Source organism: Crotalus tigris, unplaced genomic scaffold (assembly GCF_016545835.1).
Source record: "Crotalus tigris isolate CLP2741 ecotype Arizona unplaced genomic scaffold, ASM1654583v1 scf7180000019298.7629538967:1458412, whole genome shotgun sequence".
Taxonomy (NCBI): domain Eukaryota; kingdom Metazoa; phylum Chordata; class Lepidosauria; order Squamata; family Viperidae; genus Crotalus; species Crotalus tigris.
The window spans coordinates 288,476-305,976 of record NW_024097474.1 but is presented as its reverse complement, the minus strand read 5'-3'; the positions used below and the strand labels follow the sequence as shown (position 1 = coordinate 305,976).

The 17,501-nt window shown below is 49.8% G+C and overlaps 1 protein-coding gene across 1 annotated transcript; it reads left to right on the top strand.

Moving 5' to 3' along the window:
• Window positions 1-260: 260 nt before the first annotated feature.
• On the top strand, window positions 261-13,212 carry FKBP4 (FKBP prolyl isomerase 4). Its single transcript, XM_039361532.1, has 10 exons — window positions 261-513; window positions 1,606-1,750; window positions 3,445-3,587; window positions 4,988-5,108; window positions 6,683-6,839; window positions 6,989-7,079; window positions 8,563-8,646; window positions 10,132-10,317; window positions 10,483-10,722; window positions 12,585-13,212. Exons 1-10 carry the CDS (start codon window positions 409-411, stop codon window positions 12,678-12,680), a joined length of 1,368 nt encoding a protein of 455 aa, XP_039217466.1. The 5' UTR covers window positions 261-408; the 3' UTR covers window positions 12,681-13,212.
• Window positions 13,213-17,501: the final 4,289 nt, after the last annotated feature.

Here is a 17,501-nt window from a genome sequence, read left to right as displayed (position 1 = left end):
CCCCTCCCCCTGCTGCACTCGGGAGCCCGCCGAGGCGCTTCTCGGGCCGCTCTCTCTCCTCTTTCTCTACTCTCCCTGCTTGCGCGCGCAGCTCCGGCCTGGTTTTTTTTTTTTTTTTTCCCCTTTCCCTGCCGCGCTCGGGAGCCGGCTTCGCTTCTCGGGCCGCTCTCTCTCCTCTTTCTCCACTCTCCCTGCTTGCGCGCGCAGCTCCGGCCTATTTCCGCCCCCCTCCCCCTGCTGCGCTCTGGAGCCGGCCTCGCTTCTCGGGCCGCTCTCTCTCCTCTTTCTCCATTCTCCCTGCTTGCGCGCGCAGCTCCGGCCTGTCCCCCTTCCCCCTGCCGCGCCTCCTGCTGTTCCCGCGCGAGCGAGCGAGGAGCGAGTGAGCCTCAGAGCGGCAGCGGCGGCGCCATGACGGCGGAGGAGCGCGGGGCTGAGGAGATGAGCGCGGCGGCGGCGGCGGCGGCGGCGGAGGGCCTGGACATCACGGCCAAGAGCGACGGCGGCGTCCTCAAGGTGGGCGGAGGCGCCCGCGGGCCCCCCCTCTCAAGCGCGGCCTGAGCGCCCGGCCTGGCCCCAGCCTCTCCCCGCGCGGGGCCGCGGCGCCCGCCTCCCTCCCTGGCCAGGCCCCGCCGAGGCGCCTTTCGGGCGGCAGGCCCGGCGGCTGCAGCGCTGGGAGCAGCCGGTCCAAAGGGCCGGGGCCGCCAGGATCGAGTTCGGGGGGGGGCAAGGAGGGGCGGTTAAGGGAATGGGGCGGCTGTGGGGGAGGGGGCACTTAAGGGGTGGGGGGGCTGTTGAGGGGATGAGGGGTTACTGGGGGTTTGGGTTCTATTGGGGTGGGGGTTGTTGGGTGGGGGGCTGTAAGGGGAGGTGGGAGGGCTATTGGGGGTTCTCTTAAGGGGTGGGAGGGCTATTGGGGGTTTGGGAGAGCTATTGGGGTGGGGGGCTACTAGGGGAGGTGGGAGGGCTATTGGGGTGGGGGGCTGTAAGGGGGTGGGAGGCTATTAGGAGAGTGGGAGGGCTATTGGGGTGGGGGGCTGTAAGGGGCGGTGGGAGGGCTATTGGGGTAGGGGGTTGTTGGGGTGGGGGGCTATTAGGGGAGGTGGGAGGGCTATTGGGTAGGGGGTTCTCTTAAGGGGTGGGGGGCTATAAGAAGAAGTGGGAGGGCTACTGGGGTGGGGGGTTGTTAGGGGAGGGGGGCTATTTGGGGAGGGGGAAGGCTATTGGGGTGGGGGTTCTCTTAAGGGGTGGGAGGGCTATTGGTTTGGGAGTGCTATTGGGGTGGGGGATTATTAAGGGTAGGGGGTTTGTTAGGGGATGGGGGCTGTTAAAGGTGGGGGTGGAGCCAGGCCTCTCAGCCTCCACCTCTCCCCCCTTTTCCTCTCTTCCTGGGCAGACAGAAAGTGACCCTTTGCGGTCCTCCTGCTCAGGACCGGCCAGTTCTCGCTTTGCAACCCCAGGTCGCTAAGCCGGTGCGCCAGGCTCTCTCCTGGCACCATAAAGGCATGTCCTGTCTGGCTTGGCTTGGCTTGGGTTTTGCCCACCGGTGGAGCGTGGCTTTCGGATGGGCACTTAAGTAGGGTCTGCTTCCTTCTCTCCCCCTGGCAGGTGGTCAAGAAAGAAGGGACGGGCACTGAATGCCCCATGATAGGGGACAAAGTGACCGTCCACTACACTGGATGGCTTCTGGATGGCACCAAGTTTGACTCCAGCCGGGACCGAAAGGACAAGTTCTCCTTCGATTTTGGAAAAGGTGGCGTCTCCCGTGGCTCCTCTGGTGGATAGCGGCTCTCTTCTTAATTTGCCATTTATTTCTATCCCACCTTTATTGTTTCAGAAATAGCTCAGCGTGGCCAACATAGCCAACACGCAGCCTCCTCCTATTTCATAGTAAATTATAATGCTAGTTTTCCTGTCCAGATTTCCGCAGGGAATTCAGTGGCCATCGTCTGTTCCACTGTACTGTGGACTGACTTGCACAGATATGATTTTATATGATCGATACTTATTTTTGGGACTGAATTCCGGGTATTATTTGATGGGGCCAATTGAAGGTGATAAAAACCACAACCCACTAAAACAGTGATGGCGAACTTTTTAGAGACCCAGTGCCCAAACTGCAAGCCAACCCCCCTTATTTATCACCGGGTGCTGGGTGGGTGTGACCGCAGTGGTCATGGCAGACTGGGTGGCGGGGGTCAGTCCCTCACCATATCCAGGGCATGGCACGCGTGCCCACAGAAAGGGCTCTGAGTGCTGCCTCTGGCATGCATGCCATAGGTTCGCCACCACTGCACTAAAACATTAATTCTCAAAATGCTGTGGGAAACATAGGGTGATCTTCAGCTTCTTAAAAGTGTGGAAAGAAACACTTACCTGGATGATGAGATGAGAAATCAGATGGCAAGATCTAGCCCTCAGATTAAAATCCTGACAGTCTTTTGCATAGTACAGGTGGTCCTTAACTTACAACAGTTCATTTAGTAACCGTTCAAACTTTACAATGTCAGTGGGAAAAAAAGTGACTTGGGAACCCTTTTTCACACTTCCAAATCACTGCAGCATCCCCACGGTCAAGTTACTCATTTATGACGGTTGCCCGTGGGATCACGTGATTACCCTTTTTGTGACAGTGGGAAGCCAAATTTACTTAATAACCATGTCAGTAACGTAACAGTACTGCAGGCCACTTTAGCTGACTGTGTTCAGCAGGTCAGCGGTTCAAATCTCACTGGCTCAAGGTTGACTCAGCCTTCCATCCTTCCAAGGTAGGTAAAATGAGGACCCAGATTGTTGGGGGCAATGTAAATATATATATACATTGCTTACTGGTGTACACCGCTTAGAGAGTGCTTGCACTTAAAGCGGTATGTAAGTCTCATAAATAAGTAAATAAATAAATAAACAACTGCAGTGATTCGCTTAAAAACTCTGCCAGGAAAAGTCATAACATGGGGCAAAATTCACTTGACAAGCTTAGCCACAGAAACGTTGGGCTCATTTGTGATCGTAAGTTCAAGGACTACCTGCGCTTGGCTGACCAAAGAGAGGGTGCAAATCAGGCCAGTAATAATATCTTCATTATTGTGATAAAAGATTTGTAATGCAAAGAGGACGTTTGTCTCGGCCCTCCTTGGAATGGAAGCCAAGGTTTGTGGCTCCTTCCCACAACAGTTTTGCCTCCTGGCAGACAGAAGGCAAGTGACGACGGCACCTCCTTACCAGAGCTGGCAGAAATGACTTTTTCACAGTTTCTCATCAAATGGTCCAGAAGAGAACTCTGTAGGGAAATATTTATATTTTCCAACAATTCCTGAAGGGCGGGACTCTTCTCTTGTTGAGGATAGTTGCCCTGTTTTTTGAGCAATCCCCGCGGGAGGAAGATGCGTCTCCCCTTGAGAAGTTCAGTTTGAGTAGCATGATCATTTTTTTTTTTTTTGTGCTCAGGTGAGGTGATCAAAGCATGGGACATCGTGGTGGGAACGATGAAGATCGGAGAAGTTTGCCAGATTGTCTGCAAACCAGAATATGCCTACGGCTCTGCTGGCAGCCCCCCCAAGATACCTGCTAATGCCACCTTATTTTTTGAGGTACGCTTGACGTGCACGTTGGACCAATGTAAGCTCTGCCTGCTCTCTCTGTGCTTTCCCTGCCCCCCAAGCTGTTCTCTGTTCCACAGGCCCTGTGGATGTCTTTCTTCTCCCCAACCTGGCCCAATGTGTCTTTTTCTCAGCTTTGTCCTCTCCTTATAGGGACCCCCCGCCACCTAATGTTTTATACTGGTAGTCCTCAACTTAACAGCGGTTGGTCTAGATCAGTGGTTCTCCACCTGTGGGTCGGGACCCCATTTGGGGTCGAACAACCATTTCACGGAGGTTGCCAAACAACGCAGTCCGCCATTTTTTCCCCCTTTTCCTTAGCTGTGCTACTCCCTTTTATTCTATTGGCTTTTGAAAGCCAATAGAAGAGACTCTCTTGAATAGAGTCTAATTCTCTTGGCTTTCAAAAGCCAATAGGAATTGTCCAGGCTGTCTCTGCTCTGCTGAGCCCGCCAAAAGTCCCATTCTGCAAACGGTGCTGCACCATTGAGTAGTCCTCGACTTACGACCGGTTGAGTAGTCCTCGACTTACGACCGGTTGGGGGTCGCGGCATTAAAAAGGTTGAGAACCACTGCTTTAGAGACTGCTCAAAGTTGCACTGGCACTGGAAGAAAGTGACTTAACCACCATTTTTCACCCTTACCTCCCACGGTCGCGTGATCGAAATTCAGATGCTTGGCAACTGGCCTGTACTTGTGACAGTTGCAGTGTCCTGGGGTCACATGGACCCCTTTTGGGGAGCTTCTGAGCAGCAACGTCAAGGGGAGGAAGTCAGATCAATTTTGCAACCGTGTTTCCCCGAAAAGTAAGACCCCCACCGGCAAATAAGCCCTAATCAGCCTGGTTTTTTTTTCAGGACGCTCGTAATATTAAGCCCCACCCCCCCAAAATAAGCCCCAGTTAAGATCAGCCAGACGGACGCATTTAGTGCCGTATTTCCCCCAAAATTAAGACCTAACTGGAAAATAAGCCCTATTGCATCTTTTGGAGCAAAAATTAATATAAGACCCGGTTTTATTTTGGGGGGGGGGGAGACACGTTCACTTGACATGTGCAGCAATTCACTTAACAGCCATACAGGAAAGGTCGTAAAATGGGGCAAAATTTGCTTAGCGAATTGTCTTGCTTAACAACAGAAATTTTGGGCTCAGCTGTGCTCGTACGTCGAGGACCCCCTGTAGTACAAAGGTGGGATACAAACCCAAGAAGCCAGCAGTTCTGTGATAGGGAATCTCTTCCTTAAATCAACTCCTTATTTTTTTTATTTCGTCCTTTCGATTGTGCTCCGCTCGCTGTCGTGCGTCTTTTTATTAAATCTGTATCTGATCCCTCCTCAGTGGGATCTTGCTTCCCTCTTGGTGCAACACAAGCCTCTGAATTCTTCCTTTAGATAGAACTGTTTGAGTTCAGGGGAAAAGACTTAACGGATGAGGAAGACGGGGGAATAATTCGTCGGATCCGAAAGAAAGGAGAAGGCTATTCGAAACCCAACGAGGGAGCCTTGGTAGAGAGTGAGTATCGGAAGAGCTGGGATGACTTAAACTAGCGGTGGAGCACTGTGGCCCTTTTGTGGCCTGTGGACTTCAACTCCCAGAATTCCTGAGCCAGTCCACAAGGCGTGAAGGGGCCATAGTTCCTCACCTCTGATTTAAAAACATATGCTGGATTATTAATTTGGATTTCAGGGCCCTGAAATCCAGATTAATAATCCAGCATATGGTTACATCTGTATAGTGTTGTGTTGAAATACAGGTGGCCCTTGACCTTTGCTTCTTCAGCCAGACTTACCCAAGGAACATCTGCCTATCATGTAGATGTTCCCTTTTTCTGTCCCATGTGCTCAATTATACTCATTATCTGAGGTGATGTCTCAGTTGTTCTTTCTTTCACTCTCCTGCACACATCTGTCTTTGGGGCTGTCCCAGGAGAAAATGTCACCATACCTCCTTCCTGCACTCACAGCATGCTGGGAAATATTAATGTAATTCCTTGCAGCTTTGGAGTGTGGCTTGCTACAGCGGTGATCCCCAACTAATAGAATAAAATAGAATAGAATAGATTTAGAATGGAATGGAATAGAATATAGAATACAATAGAATAGGAATATATTTAGAATAGAAAGTAGAATCAAATAGAAAGTAGAATAGAATAGAAACAAGAATAGAATTAGAATGGAACGGAATAGAATATAGAATAGAATAGGAATATAATTAGAATAGAATGGAAACTAGAATAAACTAGAATAGAAATTAGAGTAGAATGGAATGGAACAATATAGAATAGAATAAGAAGAATATAATTTAGAGTAGAATAGAAAGAATAGAGGATAGAATAGAAATAAGAATAGAACAGAATAGAATAGATATTGGAATATAGAATAGAAGAAAATATGGAAAGAATAGAATATAGGATAGAATAAGAATATAATTAGAATAGAAACTAGAATAGAATAGAGGATAGAATTAGAATGGAATAGAATAGAATAAGAAGAATATAATTAGAATAGACTATAATAAAATAGAAAGTAGAATAGAATAGAGGATAGAATAGAAATTAGAATAGAATTAGAATGGAATAGAATATAGAATACAATACAATAAGAAGGATATAATTTAGAATAGAATAGAAAGTAGAATAGAGTAGAGGATAGAATGGAATAGAAATGAATGGAATAGAATAGAATAGACTAGAACAGAATGCGGAATAAAATAGAATAACAGTCGGAAGGGACCTTGAAGGTCTTCTAGTCCAACCCCCTGCTTAGGAAGGAAACCCTCTACCATTTCAGACAAATGGCTGTCCAGTCTCTTCTTAAACCCTCCACTGATGGACCACCAACAACCTCTGGAGGCAGGTTGTTCCACTGGTTAAATTGTTTTGTCAGGAAATCTCTCCTTAATTCTTTCCTGCTTTATGGACTGGGGGGGGGGAAACCAAATGGTTCCAGGTGAGCGGCAAGTGCGCTCGTTCGCGTGCTGCCCCCATTTGCGCAAGCCCCTGCTGTGGTCCGTGGGTTGGGGGCCCCTGCTCCACAGAGTGAACGTCAGTAATCGGATCTGAACAATACGCTACTTTTTTGTGCCAGTTGAGATCGAAGGCCGGCACGGAGATCGCGTATTTGACCAACGAGCGTTGCGGTTTGAAGTAGGCGAGGCAGAAAACTACGACCTCCCTCCCGGCTTGGACAAAACGCTACAGAAAATGGAAAAGCTGGAAGAGGCCGTGGTTTATCTCAAGCCCAAGTGAGCCCTTTTGCCCTGAACTGGTCTTGGCTGAGTGGCCAAGCTCGACTTTGGGGAATGAAATGATGGGGGTGGCGGGGCCTGTACGTCAGATGCTATTTAAGGGAGAGATATTTTGCTCCTAAACATCTCTCGTGTCTCTTTAACAGCTACGGCTTTGGAAGTTTAGGGAAACCAAAGTTTCAGATCCCTCCCGATGCCGACTTGCAATATGAAATCAAACTCAAAAGCTTTGAAAAGGTACGTAAGGGAGCACCTCCACAGAGGCAGAGGGGATGGGGAGAGAATTGGCCTTAAGCAACAGGCACGTGCTTCATTTTTTTTTTGGTAATTTTAGCACATTCGTTTTTACTGAACCTTATTTGTTTCATTCAACTGCAAAGTGCACCATTACACATTGCGGTCCAGTACACGATGCGGGTTTTTAATGCCGTACGTTTACCGTTTAAAGATGTTCTCCCATCAGGAGTTTTAAGTTTGGGAGAAATCAAATGGTCCACGCAATAGGATTGTCTCTTTTCCTGTCAACTTCTGCTTGGTGTTTGATCAAACTGTCCTTCATTATTCATTTAATTTGTATGACTGCCCGTCTCCCCTAGTTGATTTTGGATAGGGGGAAGCGTGCTTAAAATGGTTAAGATAAAAATACATAATGTAAATGAAAGCTAACATGCACGAATAAAATGAGGATAATCACCAGCAGTATTTTGCGGGTTCACCCAGCTGCCTGCCCCCTATATATGGGAGAAATGTAGGGTATAAAAACCTTCCAAAAATTTCCAGCTCCCTTGTCTCTCTTTGACCTGAGGATTTCTGTCCGTGGGAATACGGCTTAGTACTTGTCTAAACCTGTTGCTGGTTCTCCTGAGTCTCACTGTTCCAGTTTCACATTGTGTAGTATCTTGCAATCCAGGATGATGCGCTTGCTGTCTTCCAAAGTTCCCACCACTTTTAACCCTCGTTGTCAGCATTTGGCACATTCCACAAAAGAAACTCCCGGCTCTTTAGATTAACCAAGAGTGTAGCTTTATTGAAAAATCCATCTAGGCACGACAGAAGCAAAGTCAGTTCTGGGATTTTCTCGCAAAAAAAAATCCACCTAAACTCCCCTTTTCCCCTCTGGGCCACCCACAGTTCATAGTTCACCAACTGAGTTCAGTGCTTTTGCTTTGGGAAAAGTGGTCAAAACATTCTTCATGGATCAGGTCTCCTCTGTTGCTAAGATCAAATGTAGCAGCACCCCTTCCCTCTTCATCCTTCTAGAACAGACATGTCAAACTTGTGATGTCACGCAGCGTATTGGGACTTTTGTCATTGCTGGCAGTGGGGTGGGCGCGGCTTCCACGTGATGCGTCCGGCCCACGGGCCAGCAGTTTGACACCCCTGTTCTAGAAGGCCAAATAGTTATCAAAGAACCAGGAGGACTCTGCAGTCTTGGGTGGAGTTGATTTTTCAACCGGTGTGTTCAGGTTGAAGTCTCCCATGATTCTTAGATCCCAACTCCTGATGCAGCGAAAAGCAAAACAAGGGCACAGGAATAAATTTCTCATGCTCAGCGTCTCCCTTAATGTTGCTAAGTGCCAATTGCGCTTGTCTATGCTGACTCTTGAAATCCCTTGTCCAGATTGTCTTCCGCTGAGATGTTCACTTACTCTGTGCCCTTCTTCCATGGGCGGTCTTCCACAAGCAAGGTTGCTGATTTGGCTCTTTTGTGTTTCCTCAGGCAAAAGAGCCCTGGGAGATGAACACCCAAGAGAAACTGGAACAAGGCAGCATTGCGAAAGAAAAAGGCACCCAGTATTTCAAAGTAAGTGTCAAGGTCCCGACTGGTGATCCCAACGAAGTAAGCACTGCTGAGGCTTTCCAATCTCTAATGCAAAACTTTATTGAGTGCACCATTTTGGCATAGATGACTAGAAAACCAGCTCTGGCTAATTGGTGCCAAATCAGTATATTAGAAGTATAGAAACTCCCCTCCCCACCGACAGCGCAGGTCACATTCCCCAATTAAGCTTCAGACAATTATTAGAAAGAGTCTCCTTAATAAACAATCTTGAATGACCTTGTGTCATGGTTCCCACAGATGAAACTCTTCAAAGAACTTTGAGGCATTGTTTACCTTAAAGAATCTTTATTTGAGAAGCATAGCATCCGCACTAACACAGTGGAAGTCAAAAAACTGAATTCCCCTCCCCTGAGCACATAGTATCAAAGCACAATTCCCTCCCCCAATTAACAGTCATAAATCACATTCTCCAATTAGTTTGAAATACAGGCTTCCCCTCCAGTTCTCCAGCCCGCCAATTCTTATCATCTCTTTACGTCTAGCTAAACTCTCATGCACCTTCCTCCCTCCAGCGTCATCTAACTCTAGCTCTAACTCTAAGAGTAAAACCTAAGGAGAAGAAAAGGGTTGCATCTCCATCTATTGTCAAAGCAAAAAACATCCAACGTTAGCAACGTTGTCACCCAGGTATCGCAGTTCAGCACCTGCAGTCCACATTCCACTCATTCCTGGGAGGTTTATCTGTGTCCTCAGTTGTCCCAAAGGGTTTTTTCAAGAGGCAACTGGACCTTCTTGTTTTTCTTTGAAGATGTTTTGCTTCTCATCCCAGAAGCTTCTTCAGCTCTGACTGGATGGTGGGGAAGGGAAGGATTTATACTCCTTGCAGAGAGCTGGTCATTTGCCTCCTTTTAGAGAGTCCTTGAGGCCACTTGGAGGTTCACCTGTGTCCTCAGGGTCACCTGAGTGGTGCAAATGGGTGTGGAGCCTTCTTGGCTGCAGGATGTTTTTTCTGCCCTGGATCCCTTCCGTGTTGGAGACAGGCGCAGGAGGTTGGCAATGAATCTGTGTTGTCTGCATCGCAAACTGAAGCGCAGATGGTCTGCAATGTTTTCTGGACATCCGTTCATCCTCCCGCACCCTTCGAAGAGAGTTCATCCCAAAGCGCCTAGCTAAGTGTCCATGGAGATTCTCCATCCTCCAGATCAGGGTTGTCCCAGAGATGCTTTTTTTCAGGAGGCAACTGGACTTCTTTGAAGACATTTCACTTCTCATCCAAGAAGCTTCTTCAGATCATTCCCTACCGTCCCGTCATGGTGGATGGACGAGAAGCGAAACGTCCTCAAAAGAAAAACAAGAAAGTCCAGTTGCCTCTTGAAAAAGTGTCCTCTTTGGGACAACCCTGACCTGGATGGTTGAGTATCCTCACAGAAACCTTCTGGGTTGGAGGTTCGGCTTTTCGTCTCCTTTGAATCTCACCCCAGGCTGACACCGGCCTTGCTTTTCCAGGATGGGAAATACAAACAAGCCACGTTACAGTACAAGAAAACCGTATCCTGGCTGGAGCACGAAACCGGCCTGTCGGATATGGAGAAGACAAAATCCAGGGACTTGAGGCTGGCCGCCCATCTCAACCTGGCCATGTGCCATTTAAAGCTGAAGGAGTATTCCCAGGTCTTGGAAAACTGCAATAAGGTAAAGGATGTTGCTCTTTGGGATGTCCAGGTGTGACATTCACTCCCTCGCGGTTGGCCTCCTGGAGCAACTCCGAACCGTTCCTGCCCTGTTTGCTATGGGTCGGGCCTTTGAGGGTCTGGGAAGGACAACACAAAACAACCAGCTGTCCTAAATCATTTGCAGGCGCTGGAACTGGACTGCAACAACGAGAAGGGTCTCTTCCGGCGAGGGGAGGCTCGGCTGGCCATCAACGACTTTGAGTTAGCCAGGGCAGATTTCCAGAAGGTGCTACAGCTCTACCCAAGCAACAAGGCAGCCAAAGTCCAACTCACGATCTGCCAGCAAAAGATCCGCGATCAGCACGAAAGAGAGAAGAAAATGTACGCCAACATGTTCCAGAGACTGGCAGACAAAGAAACCAAGGTTAGTGTACTCTTTGGAGTGAGCAGAGGAGCCCTGGGGGGGCGCAGGGGTGAGAAAGCAGCATTGCAGGCTGACTCTGCCCATTGCCAGCAGTTCGATCGTGACTGGCTCAAGGTTGGCTCAGCCTTCCATCCTTCCGAGGTTGGTAAAACAAGGACCCGGATTGTTGGAGGGGGGCAAGAGGCTGACTCTGTAAACCTCTTAGGGCGATAAAGCACTCTGAAGCGGTATATAAGTCTTAAGTGCTATTGTTCCTCCCTCCCACCATGGTGGCGCAGTGGTTAGAATGCAGTATTGCAGGCTAACTGCCCACTGCCAGGAGTTCAACCCTGACGGGCTCAAGGTTGAGTCAGCCTTCCATCCTTCCAAGGTCGGTAAAACGAGGACCTGGATTGTTGGGGGTCCTCCCTCCCTCCCTCCGACATCTGCCTCGCCTCGGTGGCACTGACAGGCCCTCTAGCAAGAGCCCGTGTGGCTGACAGCCCACTTCTGCATCTGCATGTGGCAGGAAGCCCCATTGCCCACCAGCCCTGCCGCCATAAGGCAGGCAGGTGGAGGAGGGGGTGGAGCTGCCCTTTAGGTGCCCAAACCCTTTGCCCAGATGGAGAAACGGCGGAGACGGGAAGCTCCATCTACTCGCAAACAGGGCGCTTGGAGACGGAGCGAATCGCTCGGCTTCTGAGCGCCCCATTTGCAAGCGGACGAAGCTTCCCATCTCCCTCTGGGCGAAAAAGTGTTTGGGGCGCATCCAGATCACCTGCCCCCCCCACCTTTGCCTCCGCCCTTGGACTTACCTGCACTGCGCCAAGGGGCCAGGAGACTGTGGCTGCTGCCGGACACCATTGGCCTACCTCCGTGCACCCGCTGCCACTTGTGGCCACTCTGTCCCCATCCCCGGGCTTATTTTTGGGGTAGGACGTATATTAGGCCCACCCTAAAAGGTCAGGCTAGGGCTTATTTTTGGGTGGGTCTTATTTTCAGGTAAACACGGTACTGGTGCGTGTGTGTGTGTGTGTGTGAGGTAGCTGTCCTCTTGTGCTTTCCGCCATCGAAAGGAGAACAGTCTCCATGGTGGGTGGGACCTGTATCTCAGGTAACTGCGGGAGTAGTCAAGTCCCGTGACTCTACTCCCACGTTAAGGCCTGACTGAGAAGAGTCTCCATGGTGGGTGGGATGTGTATCTCAGGAAACTACAGGAGTAGTCAAGTCCCGTGACTCTACTCCCACATTAAGGTCTGACGTTACCTTGGTCCCAGTGGCGAAGTCTGGTTTTTGCCAGCTCGGTGTTCATTCTAGTTGCCCCTCAGGGTTGACTTGGCTACCTTCCCTTTTGTTTTGCGTTGTGTTCCCAAGTCCTGAGGCTCTCCTTGTTTACACTGGCCACCGCTTCTCCGCCATTCCTTGGTTGTGAAAGGACCAGCCTGCCGGTCAAAACGACGAGTTGCAGAGGTCACCTGCCCTGCTGGTTAATCGATAAGCTGGTTTAATCAATTAAACCCCCACTCCCTCCCCCGTGACGCACAGGAGGCGCAAAGAAGTCAAAAATAGCGGCCCTTTTTCTGTAACTTCACGTGCAAGATGATGCAGGAGCGACTCCTGCAGAGGATCCAAAGCCCCTTTGGAGCGGTCGTGTGTTACCCATCACACCTGTTGGGGCCTTCTGAACAAAGTTGCCTCTTTTCCTGGCCTGGTACTGTAGCTTTGCACTCCCAGGAAATCAGCCTCTGTGGCTAGGGGTGGAGTCCCTGACAGGAGTGAGTGAACACACACACTACACACACACACCTGTTCCAAATGAAGAGAGAGAAAAAAAAAAAACGACTCCTCATTTCGGCTTTTTCTCCCTAACGCTTTTTCTCCAGCTGGGAGCCGATCCCGGGTGCAAAGAAGAGGCCGAGCTGAAAGAGGGCAAGCAGAACGGCGTGGAGGAGAAAACAGAAGTCGACATAGAGATTTGAGGCCGAAGGTCGACCCGTTAGTTTTCTAAAACTGAAGAGTTTCCAGTGATCTAGACCTTTATTTTTCTATCTGATTATTCAGTCGGGGGCAACGGCTGGGGGGCTGTTTAGCGTCTCTCTCTCTTTATCTCTCTCTCTCTCTCTCTCTCTTAGGGAACGGTGGCAGAGCAGGGCCAAGTAACGTTTGATGTGTTATTTATTCGGTCATGCATCCTTATTCTCTTGTGGTTGTTGATTCTCGGACGTTCCGTTAGGATCCCTTCTCTTTGAGTTTCCTCTCCTCCCTGGCAATCTTTCTCAGGGTCCCAGCTTGGCCTAATCCAGTTTCACATTTTACTCCCTTCCCCTCCTTTACTCTCCCCCTCCCCATTTTTAAAGAAAGTTTTATCTGCACATGCACACAGCTATTGCTGAGGGGCCTAAACACACAACAGTTCCCTTCTGCGGTCTCTCTCTCTCTCCCCCTCTTCTGTCTATCTACAATATCTGTTTCTCTCCCTCCCTCCCTCCCTCCCTCTCCCTCCTGTCTATCTACAATATCTGTTTCTCTCTCTCCTGTCTATCTACAATATCTGTTTCTCTCCCTCCCTCCCTCCCTCCCTCTCCCTCCTGTCTATCTACAATATCTGTTTCTCTCCCTCCCCTCCTGTCTATCTACAATATCTGTTTCTCTCCCTCCCTCTCTCCCTCTCTCCTCCTGTCTATCTACAATATTTCTCTCTCTTTCCCTCCCTCCCGTCTCCCGTCTGTCTACAATATCTATTTCTCTCCCTCCCTCCCTCTCCCTCCTGTCTATCTACAATATGTTTCTCTCCCTCCCTCCCTCTTCCTCCTGTCTATCTACAATATCTGTCTATCACTGTCTTATCTATTTTTCTCTCTCTCCCTCCCTCCCTCCCCCTCTCCTGTCTATCTACAATATCTGTTTCTCTCCCTCCCTCTCTCCCTCCTGTCTATCTACAATATCTGTTTATCACTGTTTATCGTTCTCTCCCTCCCTCCCTCTCTCCTCCTGTCTATCTACAATATTTCTCTTTCCCTCCCTCCCGTCTCCCGTCTGTCTACAATATCTATTTCTCTCCCTCCCTCCCTCTCCCTCCTGTCTATCTACAATATGTTTCTCTCCCTCCCTCCCTCTCCTGTCTATCTACAATATCACTGTTTATTGTTCTCTCTCCCTCCCTCCCTCTCTCCTCCTCCTGTCTATCTGCAATATTTCTCTCTTTCCCTCCCTCCTGTCTCCCGTCTGTCTACAATATCTATTTCTCTCCCTCCCTCCCTCTCCCTCCTGTCTATCTACAATATGTTTCTCTCCCTCCCTCCCTCTCCCTCCTGTCTATCTACAATATCTGTCTATCACTGTCTTATCTATTTTTCTCTCTCTCCCTCCCTCCCTCCCCCTCTCCTGTCTATCTACAATATCTGTTTCTCTCCCTCCCTCTCTCCCTCCTGTCTATCTACAATATCTGTTTATCACTGTTTATCGTTCTCTCCCTCCCTCCCCCTCTCCTCCTGTCTATCTACAATATTTCTCTTTCCCTCCCTCCCGTCTCCCGTCTGTCTACAATATCTATTTCTCTCCCTCCCTCCCTCTCCCTCCTGTCTATCTACAATATGTTTCTCTCCCTCCCTCCCTCCCTCCCTCTCCCTCCTGTCTATCTACAATATCACTGTTTATTGTTCTCTCTCCCTCCCTCCCTCTCTCCTCCTCCTGTCTATCTGCAATATTTCTCTCTCTTCCCTCCCTCCCGTCTTCCCGTCTGTCTACAATATCTATTTCTCTCCCTCCCTCCCTCTCCCTCCTGTCTATCTACAATATTTCTCTCTTTCCCTCCCTCCCGTCTCCAGTCTGTCTACAATATCTATTTCTCTCCCTCCCTCCCTCTCCCTCCTGTCTATCTACAATATCTGTCTATCACTGTCTTACCTATTTTTCTCTCCCTCCCTCCCTCCCCCTCTCCTGTCTATCTACAATATCTGTTTTTCTCCCTCCCTCTCCGTCTCCCTCCTGTCTATCTACAATATCTGTTTATCATTCTCTCTCTCTGTCTCTCTCGTCTGTCGATGTGGATTCTCATCTGTTCTGGACAAGGACGGTCATCCCTCCTTGCAAGGGCTCCTCTTTTGCAGGCCGCACAAGAGGAAGGAACAAGACCACCACATCTCGAGCAGGAAACTGCCCAAACAGTCTGTAAGGTCGTAGCCCTCGGCCTGCAAATGCAGATACTCCAAAATCAGCCAGACCAGAGTCACCTTTGGCGAGAGACCCGTTGGATAAATTGACTCTCCCGCCTGGGGCCTCAACCAGCAGGAGCTTTGGAATAAAGGGGCAATATCAAAGTGCAGATAAACAACATCTGGCCCAGACATTGTTGCAGGTCACAAAGCCTTGCTGCGCTGATGTTCCCCCCCCCTTTTTTTTTGGAAGGAGGCCACCACAGGCCATAAGCCTGCAAACATCTGCCGGTCATAGGACACCCTTCTGCGCCGCCCGTTGGAACCTGCATCAGGTCAGGAATGCGTGTCTTAATGGGACCCTCGTAACAAAGATAGATCTCCCCCCATTACGCCTTTTGCCCAGTTCCACAACTCTCTTGGATGCCTGCCCACAGCTCTCCCACCAACAGTTTGAGCTTTTGCTGCTGTTCAGCCAGGTGAGAGAAAGGCAGATCAGAAATCCAGCAGCTCAAGAAGTCACGAAGGGGGGTTAAAAAAAAAAAAAACCAATCTGTCGGAATAAAAGCCTAAACGCGGGTCGAGGGATGGAACACCAAGATTATATTTTAGATATCTGATCGGAGCTGATGGGGTGGGACAGCAGGACCGGAATTTACACGTCCAGCTCAGTTGGACTGTTGGGAAAAATGGATTGTGGCCCCTCAAGAGATAATTGGGAAGAAGTGCGTCAACTCCCGGGAGCCTGGCACCCCGCGCAGAAATCGCTCTCCAATTTCTTTGGGCGCCCGTGCTCGCAGGTGATTTGAAGGACGCCTTCCAAATGGTCACGGCCCGGTCTTGTTGCTCCCCCGAGTAAGGCTGGAAGGGGGTACGTGTGTGCGGGCCACCCGAGGGCCGAGCTCTGGATGTTGACCTCAAGAGTAGATGGCAACCCATCCACACATTTAGAAATGGCAGCGAGCCGTTAGGCCCCAGGCAGTCGAGAGGGAGACGTTAGACAGAACAGAGACAGACGGACTGACCCGAAGGCTGTGTGCGTAAGCGGCGGTGGCGTCTGAAAGGAAAGCAGACACAAACGGAGTCATGTCATAATTGGCTTTTTAAAGCAATTAATGCAACACTGCTCTGTTTTGCCCATTATGCAGATTAAAACGATATAATCTCTGCCGCGTTGCATGTGGTTACTGGGGTGGGAAGGTGTGGCTTTTGAAACGGTTCTCCTGTCAATTCAGCCGCCGAGGAAACAACAACAAAGGATTCCCTTCTCTTTTTAAAGGTGCAGTTGCACCAGGTTGCAGCAGGCCCATGGATTCAGGGGACCTAACGCTAAATAGGGCGCTCCTATAGTTTCTTGGGAAAAATGGACGTTGGCGCCTCAGAGATAATTTGAAAGAAGTGATTAAGGCCGGCCAAATTTGAGTCTTCGTTAGAGTGGTCCGGGCTGCAAGCAATGCCCTGGAAGGGATCCAGAGACTACACCAGGAGTAAGGTGTTTGCCTGGGGTGCCATCCGCCTCTTGAAAGAGCCGCTGGTCTTACAGAGTCTTAATTGGCAATCAAGCATCGTTTAGTAACTTTTGCCTTGCATCAGCAATAAATACTAAAATTTCAACTCTTTGCTTTTCATGTTCTCTGCGAAACTCGAAGGGGTTGCAACTCAACTCCCCAAGTTTTGAATAGCTCTTCTGAGGAACAAATTGTTGTCTTACGCTCCCCACACAATCCCTCTGGAGAAATCCACAGCCTGAAGGAAGGTCCCACGTGCTGCCCCCGTTTCCCAAACTGCCTCTGGGAACGAGGCGGATTATCCTCAAAGTCCGCTGTGGGGGCCCCCCCCCCGGTGCTCAAGACATTGGGGGGGGAGGGGCCCTCTTCCTGGAACGATCTCAAGGAGGCCATGAAGGATCTACCTTCCCACCATCGTGGTGTCTGTAATTTCCTCTCGTGGGCACCGTGTCTTTTTTTTTTCAGGTTGTCTGTGCAAAGAATATCAGATGACCCGATAGCAGTCTTCCAATATCTGAGGGGCTTCCACAAAAAAGAAGGGGGGGGTCAACTTATTTTCCAAAGCAACTGAAGGGAAGAACAAGAAGCAACGGATGGAAACTAACCTAGGAGAGAAGCCACCTGGAATGAAAGGAGAAACTTCCTAAGAGGGAGGACAATCAACCAGTGGAACAGCTCTGCCTCCGGAAGCTGTGGGTGCTCCATCGCTGGAAGCTTTCACGAAGAGACTGGACAGCCACTTGACAGACTTGGCAGAGGGTCGGCCTAGATGACCGACAAGGCCCCTTCCAACTCTTTTGTTATTCCGTATTCTGGGCACGAGGTATCAACAACTACAAGGAGCTGATCAGAGCGGCTGTTGCGACTACTGTGATTTAGGAAAATAGAACCCAGAGACCAACGGGCTGAGGATGGCCCCAAAGTGTGCGGATCCTCAGTCCACTCTCCCTCCCTCCCAGGAGCCCCCCTTCTGCCATCAACCCAGTTTAGGGGCTTCCAGAGTCCCCCCCCCCAAGTAGATCCCAGGTGCCAGAGGCCCCATCCGGCTGCTGAAGCACCACCCGTATTGGTTCTTCCTTGGGTGCCAAGCGTCTCTGGCTTCTCACAGCATAACAGTCGGAAGGGACCTTGTAGGTCA

What these genes read in the sequence shown, in the direction of transcription:
- FKBP4 (XM_039361532.1), top strand. Translation starts at nt 409, where the DNA reads ATGACGGCGGAGGAGCGCGGGGCTGAGGAGATGAGCGCGGCGGCGGCG. An exon ending in ATGCCACCTTATTTTTTGAG is followed by an intron (nt 3,588 to 4,987) that starts GTACGCTTGACG and finishes TTCTTCCTTTAG; the next exon opens with ATAGAACTGTTTGAGTTCAG. An exon ending in AACTCAAAAGCTTTGAAAAG is followed by an intron (nt 7,080 to 8,562) that starts GTACGTAAGGGA and finishes GTGTTTCCTCAG; the next exon opens with GCAAAAGAGCCCTGGGAGAT.